Consider the following 10,558-nt stretch of genomic DNA (forward strand, 5'->3'; position numbering starts at 1 on the left):
GTTGATTATGAATCTATACATATATAAAAGCTGGTCCGTCTAAGCATAAAATTTTCCCGCTTTTTTACTCAATTTATATTTGGAAGGTTTGACTAACTTATAGAATGACTTATATATATAGTATAATTCTTACTCTTAATTAAATTTACATTTAATTGAACGGCATTTATTCCTATATATGGAATTAGGGATGGCAATGGGCCGGATCTGGACCGGATCCTGCTTGGTCCAGATCCAGATCCATGTTTTTTTACTTAGATCCAGATCCGGTCCAGATCCATTGGATCCAAAAAAATGGGATCCAGACCCAGATCCATAAGATCCACAGGGTCTCGGGTCCAGACCCAGATCCATATCATTTTATTTTCTAAAATAAATTCTAAGCTAATTAAACATTCAAATAAAAATCATAACAATTGCCTAAAGTTTCAACAATCATTTAAACAAAAAATACACCATAATCCATTTAAAACTAAACAATCCCAAATAATAAGAACACCCTAATTCATTTAAAACCAAACAATCCAAAATAAGAAATAACATAATACTCCTAATATAATGATAATCCTAATAATCCTAATATAATGCGAATCATGCAATATGCCCCATATTGTATCTAACTCTCATATCTTTATGCACAATTAATAGCTAAAACACAATTCAACTTCACCACTTTAGAATCTCATTTTTCCATTTTCTACAATAAAACAAAAATGAACACAACATAGATCACAAATCAAGAAAAAGCTGAATGAAGAAAAGCTGAATGTACACAACATAGATCACAAATCATTGATTTCGGGTGGGGGAAGGGCCGAGACCGGAGGTGGAAGAAGGTGGACGGAGTTGGCGCAACGACGGTGGCCTGTTGCAGCGTCAGTGGGCTGGAGAGGAACACTACGTCGGAGGGGCCGAGGTGGACGCCGGACTGCTGAGAAGCTGCTCACGTCCGAGATCTGCTCTGCAGCAGAGCCTCCACTCAAGTCCGAGACCACCGATTTCGGGTGGGGGAAGGGCCAAGACCGGAGGTGGAAGAAGGTGGACCGGAGGTGGAAGAAGGGCCTCCGCTCAAGAAGGCTGCTCACGTCCGAGCCGAGAGGGATTTCAGGTGGGGAGTGGCCGAGATCTGGTCCATCTGGAGAGTGGAGAGAAGCGGCGCTGGGGGTTGGCTCTGGGCGGCTGGGCCGAGAAGTAGGAAATTAGGAATTCTAATTGTGAAGTTAGACTTTTAGGTTTAGATTAGAGTTGGATAAAAAATAAAAAATAAAAATATTATATATTTAAATATAACCGGGTCCAGATTCGGATCTGGACCGGATCTGGACCGGATCTGGGTTTTCTAACATCTACTCCAGATCCGGATCCGATATTTTAGAGAGTGGTCCAGATCCGGTCCAGATCCGTCGGGTCCAAATTTTGCAAGGTCCAAATCCGGAAAATAGGGTCTGGATCCGCGGATCTGGACCGGGTCTCGGATCCATTGCCATCTCTATATGGAATGGAATTTATGTGTAAAAACTTGTAGATCACCAATTTCAATCTTTGGTGAAAAATAGTCGCCCAATAAATACAATTCATAATATAAAGGGTTAATGCCGTGAAAAATCATGAACTTTGGTGCGATTTCCAAACTTTCCATGAACTATTTTTTTTATCAAATTTTCCATGAACTTAAACACTCGAACAATTTTTCCATGATTTTCAAAAATTCCCAAATTGAATGTTGACATGGCATTTTTAAGTGACCTGAAAAGTGACATGGCGTCACCGGTGGTGAATCAAAACGACGTCGTTTAGTTAGGAGTAAAACGACGTCGTTTTGAATCCAAACCCCCCCTCTCTCTCTCTCAGGTGGTGGCCGAGCTCGCTGGAGTGCAGATTTTCGCCCGAGTCTAAATGAAGCAAACTCGCCAGAGTCCAAACGAAGCAAACGAGTGTAGATTTTCGCTGGAGGGACAGGTCTGGTGTGGTGGTGGGGGAAGGCAGCGGAGGGGCGAGCAGATAGCTGCGCCGCCGTTAAAGCTTCTACTCCCATCTCTCGATCTCTCTCTTTTCTCAATTTCTCAATTCAGGAGCACACTCACACAATTTCTCAATGACAGAATTCGTAAAGTTATACATCCATCTCTCGATCTCTCTTCTCAATTTCTCAATTTAGGAGCACACCCATACAATAAATCCCTAATTTGGGGGAAGATGATGGCAAATCCGATTTTTGGGGGGAGGGCAGCGGAGGGGTGCGGCGAATCTGTGGAGGTTGTTAGGGGAAGAAGAAGGCGGCGAATCTGGTGTGGTGGTGGGGGAAGGCAGTGGAGGGGCGGGCAGATGGCTGCGCTGCCGTTAATGGTGGTGGAGGAGACTGGATTGATGCGACCCTAAAATTGAAGATGACAAAGAGTTCCAGAGTTGACTAAGCCTTGCCAGAGTGCAGAGCTGCCAGAGGCAGCTCTGCCGACTTTGCCCAACTCAGCTCTGCCCCGACTCTACGACTCAGCTCTGCCGACTCTGCTCTGCTCTGCCGACCCCCCACTACGTGCCACATCAGCTCGGTCTTACCACGTAGGCGACAGGTCAGCTTGGTATTACCACGTAAGCGACACGTCAGCTCGGAGCTTCACCGAAGCAAAAAAGCATGGAAAAATTGTTCAACCCCTTAAGTTCATGGAAATTTTGATAAAAAAAAAAATTCATGAAAATTTTGGAAATGGACCCACACTACAAGAATTTGGATTTTCAGCCACACACGTAAATGTGGGTAAAAATAAGATTATGTGTGGGTATAGATATTTACCCACACATAATGCAAATGTCAACATGTGTCACAATAAAAGTGTAGAGAAAAGTTTTTACCCACACATATATTTATGTGTGGATAAATCTGTTTATATTACCTACACATATATATGTCGCCAAAAGTGATTTTTATGTGTAGTTAAATAGTTTTTTGTCATAATATAATGCTGATGTGGAAATTACGTGGATGGTGACGTGGCATTTGATATTGACAGGTGATAATTTATATGTGTAGGTAATTGATATATCATATGTGTGGGTAATAAATTTTTATTATAATATAATGATGATGTGGAAATTACGTGGACGATGACATGGCATTTTAAATTGATTAATGGGAAAATTAATATTTATTTTTGTCATAAATAAATTTAATTATGGGTAAAATATATTTTAATATTTTTGTATATTTATTTATTTCACAATTTGGTATTATTATTAATCAAAGTAGAATTGCGGGCCAAGAACAATAATAAAAAAGACGACATATATTTCACAAAAAAAGAAACTAACATATATCAATACAAAACATCAATATACATAACAAAATCACACTAATAGTATCTCAAAGAATCCCACGTCTTGTTTCAACACTGCCTCCAAATATTTTCTTCTCAGGGCACCAGCTTGCCTTTCTCCCGTGTACATCCAGCATGCAATCTCTGTTTTTTTTTTTCAACAAAATGTAAAAACAGGGGTATCAGATTTTTATAATGAAAATAGGGAGTTTCACGAAAATATTAAAGAAGACTACTAAGTTCGGTTCAAAGGAGAGAAGGAGAGGTGTCTAGTCAGTGTGAGTGTAGCAGAATTTGCTATGAACAGATTGAAAAACATGCAAAAATACACGAATAAAATGATTAAATAAATACCAAACCTTCCAGCGTAGGAAGAGCAGCACACTACCAACCCAAGAAAAACGAAATATAAAGCATACTGCAAAAACAAAAAAAACAAAAAAACAAAAAAAAAAAGTGAGGTTAGATCTGAATTATACCACCGAAGAATTTTTTTGAATGTAAGAAGGAAATTAGTAATAGAAGAATGCAAACCTTTCCAACTTCATGTGTCATTTTGTGCAAATCCATTTGGTTTTTACCGAAACCATTGACCGAAAAGCAGAAAGAAAACAGGCATTGAAGACCGTGTATGACAGCTCCAAGGCTGCCGAAAATCATCAAAACGCAGTCGTATTTATCCGCGAATGAAAATAGCTGATAGAAAGGCAGGCTTTGCTCTTTCTTTTTTTCTGCATTTGCCGTTTCTTTAGCTTCAGTTGCTTCGGCCATTTTCCAAGTGAAAAATTGCAGTGGAGAGAGAGAGAACAACAACAAAAAAAACTTGGTCACGTAACAATTCAAAGAGATTAGTAGTGGAAGCCAAGAGGATGTTTTGGTGGGGATGTGAAGTGGAGTAGTGGGAGTATTAATTAGAATAATATAGGTTTCAAAAAAAAAAATTAGAAAGTTAGTGGGAGTTCTAGAAAATGGCGGTAAAATGAAATAATTTTGTAAAATAAATTTATTGTGTGAGTAAAATAATTTTATTTTTTAGATTAATTTTAAATCTTGAACCTTAATTATAACATACAAATTATTTTTGAAAAATAAAATAAACGAAAACAATCCACAGTAATTACTTAATAAAATCATGAATTATGCTCTATGTATTTTTTTAATTTTTTTTTAGTAGAAACATCTTATTTGTTCTAATTTAATTGTATATATAATTGTTTTGTGTATGTATTTTTGTATATTACCTCTCTTTTATAAATGTCATTATTCCACTCTTTACGAATTTTATATATTTAATTGTTTTGTGTATACAAAAGGTTGCGGCTGACTTTAATAATTAACATGGCGGCAACAAAAAAATTAATTAAAACATAAGAATCCTCAAATTTTCAACATTAACAAAGAATCCGAAAATAAAACGTTAGTATACGGTATAAAAATACACATAAGGTTATTGGTGTAATGGATAAGTCCAAGTTGCGAAACCTATTGTAACCGGGTTCAATCCTTGATTTTGCAATTTAATTTTTTTTAATTAAGAAAATTTGCTAGTGAATTCATATAAAGACTATTAATACTAATACAAGTGAACGTTTCAAAAAAAAAATTACTAATACAAGTGAAAAGGAATATGCTATACAAATTTAAATTGAATTTGCGTTTAAAAAATAAAATTAAAATTAAATTTACTTTAATTTGTCAAAATATAAATATAAAAATTATTATCCACACATATATTATGTGTGGTTTAAAAAAATTAATAGATTGCCACGTGTGCACACCAAATATAAAAATAAACTGCATTAAATAAAATAAAACTTAAAAAAAAAATTACTGCCATATAATAAATGTTACAAATAAATTTTCGGCTACACATTTTAAATGTCAATAACTAATTGAAAGTTTCAAATTGTTTCACCTACACATTTTTCAAAATATGTGTGGTTAGAACATCAATTAAGATTTGCATAAATAATTAATTAAAGCCAAAATATAAATGTGGCTAAAAATATTTTCCCACGTTTCTTACATGTTAAGAATAAATAATGATAAAAATTCATTACCCACACATAGATAATTTAGAATTATGTGTGGTTAATAACTTTTATTAGTTTGCCACGTTGGCGCAACAAATTTAAAAATAAATTTTATTATACATAAATAAAACTTAAAAATAACCGTAAAATAATAAATGTCACGAAAATGTTTTTGCCACACATTTTAAATGTCAATAACTAATGAAATTTTTTTGTGTGAATTACCTACACATTTTGAAATTATGTGTGGCGAAACTACCACACATTATTATGTGTGGGTAATTATGTGTGGGTAAAAACTCAATTTCTTGTAGTGCCAAAGTTCATGGTTTTTCACGGCATTAACCATAATATAAATACATACAAATTGCATGGGAACAAATTTGATAAATTAAAATGTACATGATTTATAAAAAATCTTAATGGGGTGAGATATGTATATCACCTCCTGTTCCACGTGGAAATAAACTAGGGGGTGGAGGCTCTTTTTTCAAAATCTTAATGGGATAAAAATCATTCTTTTATAGTCATAATATAGTCTAATTACATGTATTTAAACAAAAAATCTATAATCTATATACAAAAATGCATATATTCCGATTATCCTAATTAGCGGCATTTAAATTAAGGAAAAAATTATCTAAGGAGTAATGAATGTTTCGTGAAATGAGTAATTTGACAACATTCCATATACATCTAAAAAAATGCAACTATTATTTATTCTCATTAGACCAAAATTAATCTCCATTGTCAAAGCATCTCATTTAATACAATATATTAAATATATAAGTTTCATATATTTCTCCCATGAAACGTGCATCCCCGTGGCCTATATAAACTAAGAGGGTGTTTGGCTAAGCTTATTTTAAAGAGCTTAATTATAAGCTCTTGGAGCTTATAAGATGTTTTAAGAGCTTATAAGATGTCATTTTTAAGAGCTTATAAGTTGTCAAAGTGTTTGGATAATTGAGCTTATAAACTAGAGAGAGAAAATATTTTTTTAGAGAGAGAAAATCGAAGAAAAATGAACTTAAATGATATATGATGAAAATAATAAATTATAGTTGAAAAATATTTGTAAAAAGATTGTTGCATATGAGATTATAAAAAAATAAGTTGGGGTATAGGAACTTATTTTTTGGGAGCTTATAAGCTCTTGGAGCTTATTTTTGGAGCTTATAAGCTGTTGAAGAGCTTATTTTGCCAAATACTTTAAAGGAGCTTATAAGCTTTTAAACAGCTTATAAGCTGTTTTGAGGAGCTTATAAGCTCAGCCAAACACCCTCTAAGTTTTGTGTGAAAATTTTACTCACGCTCACTTCTTCTTTTGATATTCATAATTGATAATTACAATCATGTTGATCATGTGGTCTTTAGTAAAAAATCTGCAATAAAATAATGCCAGATTCACAATGAAAGTAAGACTCGTGCATGCATATAGCCGTTCATCGCAAAGCACCTTAATGTTTTCAGCTATGAGTGTATTTTTCATGATCGTGAGGTAAAAATTCTCTATTCACTAAACTATTACGTATTTAGATATTCTTACAACATTATTCCGTTTTTCTAATTTAGTTGTATTTTTCATATAGGGTGACTGCATCCATGCTACACTTGATCGCACGTTGATCCCCAAAATTCAAACATATTTTGAAAGAAGATAGTGTTTATGCGATAAAAAAAAAAATCGGTGATGCATGATAGAAACAAAAAGTATAGAACAACGACAAATGTCTACTGTATTAAATTTGTTAATAGTAGTCATATAACTGAAATATATGAAGAAGATTTTTCACGCCAACTATTCAACTTTAAAAGATTTGAAGAAGTGGCATCCATTAATATTTTCAATGAACAAGCAAGCCAAGTACTATAAAATAGCCTCATATTAAAAAAAAAAACATCATCCGAGCTATTTAGAAACTCTTTATGAAATTATCAATTTAGCTATTATCTGAAATGATAGCCAATATATATTTTGTAATATGCACTAAGTTATGGTAAAAAAAAAGAGAACGATTGGACTAATTTGGCTATTATGACTATGAAATAGTGAAGCACGACTGCTCAATATTTTCATAAGTTGACTTTGCCCCATTACCCAACAAATCACACAAATTCGAAAATATCGGATTCATTTGAATACACAACTTAATTAGATTTTAGTAAATCTTCATTGTATTTTGTTAAAAAATAGATGCACGATCACACAAAAAGAGGATGAGTAATAGACATTTATGTGGCACCTAAGATGCATTGAAACGATTTTCAAAGTCCGAAAAGAAAAGTTTAATAAAAGTTTCAATATTTATGCAGTTAAATTCGATAGTTATAAATATGAATCATGATAATTTTGGTGTCAATAGTTATCAAAATTCATAGTATAATTCATATATTGTTGTATTATTTGATTTTGGAAGAAGTTTTAGTTTTTCGTGGTTTTTAGTGATTTAGGATGAGGTATGCTCTTTGTTTAATTAGATTTGATAGAGATTATAACTTGTGTGATTAAATTATCTGAAGATCCAATAAAGGACATCGTTTCAAGTACTTATCCGTTCGATGCCAACATGCATGACCTTTCTTATTTCAGAGATCGAGCAATACTTGCTCTTACTTTGGATGTAGTAGAACTCATAAATCAATACATGGTGTCTTTAAATTCTTCGGGGGAGCGAAGATATCTCAATTCAGATAGCATATGCAAATCAGACTCAAGCAGTGACCTAACACTCCTGAGTTCTTGAATACATTAAAGTGTTATGGTATTCCAAATCATGAATTAGTTTTAAAGGTTGGCATTCCTGTTATATTGATGAGAAACATAGATTATTCCAATGAATTGTGCAATGGTACAAGATTGATCATTACAAGACTCGGTACACATGTTTTGGAAAAGAAAGTTCTCACAGACCATAATGCAAGACATCAAGTATTTATACTAAGGATGACATACACTGACACCAGTTGATCCAATACCATCGTTCAAGTTTCAACGGCGACAGTTCCCTATTATTGTTTATTATGCAATGACTATAAACAAAAGTCAAGGTCAATCACTCTCTCATATGGGTTTGTTTTTTAAGAGACATGTTTTTAGTCACAGTCAGTTTTATGTAGCTATTTCTAGAGTTACAAGTTGAAGGAGTCTGAAAAATGTTGTATATAAAAAAGTGTTCCAAAATTTATAATAATAAGATGACAAGTTCGCAATTGTCTTTTCATGTATTATTATTTTCAAGTAATTTAAAATGTTAGTCTTAAATATATTTTAGCAGTAATATAATTGGTATAACAGTTGTATGATAAAATATTTTAGTATATTTATTTTAAAGATTATACAAAATTGTCCTTTAAAATATTACAATAAAATACCTATATTGTTCGATGTCTGAGTATAGATATCCTATGATCTTTTATGTAAAAATGGATGTATTTTAAAATAAGTTATGATATATTTTTTATTATTTTATACTTTTATTTTATTTTTAATAACTTTCAACAAAAATATACTCATATTTCTTTTAAATAATTAATTAAACATATAAAATTTTAACAATATATGTAACCTTGTGCATAGCACGGGTAAAACACTAGTCTTATATAAACCTATCTCTTACTTGCAATACAAGAGTCTTATGCATGGAGTATAAACTAAATAACCCGTTTTACATAATAACTCGTTTTACATAAATTAGGATTAATCTATTGGATTAATGGTAGGTTTTACTCCTTATCAAACACAAAAATAAAAAGAGATCTACACAAACTAAAATATATAAATAATACTCTCTCCGTCTCACGAATCTTGACACGTTTGATTTCGGCACGAAAATTAAGGAGTTGTAGATTAGTGTTTTAAGTTTGTAGTTAATAAAGTATAAAAGTGATAAAGTAGGAGAGAGAAGGTAATAATTATTACTCCCTCCGTTCTACTATAAGTGACTCAAAACTTTTCGGCATGAGAATTAAGAAGAAGATGTTAATATGTTAAAAGTGATAGGGTCCACACCTTTTTTAAGGGTTAAACTTTGTCATTTATAGAAATAAGCCGCTTATAGTGGGACGCCCAAAATGGAATACATGTCACTTTTAGTGAGACAGAGGGAGTACTTTATTTGGAAATGTGTCAAAATTCGTAGGACGGCCTAAAAAGAAATACGTGTCAAGATTCGTGGGACGGAGGGAGTACCTATCTTTTTTTTATTGAACTTAATATTTTAAATTTTAAATATAAAGTTATGTTTAAAATAATTTATTTCTCAAATAACAATGCCACACGTGCACGGTGCATCGCACGACGCAAAACTAGTTGGCTGTAAATTTTGATTATTTTTCTTTTCTATATATTATAAAATTTGTGTCAAAAATGCATACATTTTGATATTAATTTTAAATTTCTCTCAAAATTTCAATTTCACCTAAACTAAAAATCGATATGGGCAAACTAAAATTGATGTAGCAAGCTTATCTATCAAAACGACGTCGTTTCAAATATTAAAATAAATAAGAACTGACCAAACTAAAATCGATGTAGCAAGCTTATGTATTAAAACGACGTCGTTTCAAATATTAAAATAAATAAATAAAAAATACAGCTCTCACCCCCCTCTCATCTCGTCCGTCTCTCTCTTTCAGAATTCCTCAAATAGAGCTCTCTCATGGTTGCCAACCTCCTCACTTTTTCGGCTGACTTCCATATACAAAAAGTATGAGAAATCTTATAGAGAGGTAGAGGAGAGAGGGGTTAGAGCTAATTTTTCTTTTAATTTTTTATTTTTTATATTCAAAATAACGTCATTTTGATAGATAAGTTTGTCTAAGTCAGTTCTAGTTTGATCAAATCAATTTTGATCTGGGTGAAATCAAAATTGGAGGGAAATTTCAAAAAATATTAATGTGTATTTTATTGATCCAAAATGGCCCTGATCTTTTTTATTGACCAAAGAATAAGCGGAAAAATACTCCATCCGTCCCACTGTATCTGAGACTCTTTCTACTGTATCTGAGACTCTTTTTATTTAAGACGTAAGTGAGACTCTTTTCTTTTTTGATAAAAATTTTACCCCCACTGTAAGTGAGACTCTTTCATTTTTTAGTAAAGATTTTACTCTTTAAATACATTTTCATTTTTTCACCTACAAACAAAACACACTTTTCTTAATTTCCGTGTCAAAAAAAAAAATCTCACATATAGTGAGACGGAGGGAGTAA

The 10,558-nt window shown here is 32.5% G+C and overlaps 1 protein-coding gene across 1 annotated transcript; it reads right to left on the reverse strand.

Annotated features, from left to right (window-relative positions):
* Positions 1 to 3,263: 3,263 nt before the first annotated feature.
* Positions 3,264 to 5,634, reverse strand: LOC130989841 (ABC transporter B family member 19-like). Its single transcript, XM_057913969.1, has 3 exons — positions 3,846 to 5,634; positions 3,671 to 3,729; positions 3,264 to 3,455 (listed from the first exon to the last, which is right to left on the reverse strand). The coding sequence occupies exons 1-3, from the start codon at positions 4,080 to 4,082 to the stop codon at positions 3,359 to 3,361; spliced, it is 393 nt and encodes a 130-aa protein (XP_057769952.1). The 5' UTR covers positions 4,083 to 5,634; the 3' UTR covers positions 3,264 to 3,358.
* Positions 5,635 to 10,558: the final 4,924 nt, after the last annotated feature.

Source organism: Salvia miltiorrhiza, chromosome 6, assembly GCF_028751815.1.
Source record: "Salvia miltiorrhiza cultivar Shanhuang (shh) chromosome 6, IMPLAD_Smil_shh, whole genome shotgun sequence".
NCBI lineage: Eukaryota > Viridiplantae > Streptophyta > Magnoliopsida > Lamiales > Lamiaceae > Salvia > Salvia miltiorrhiza.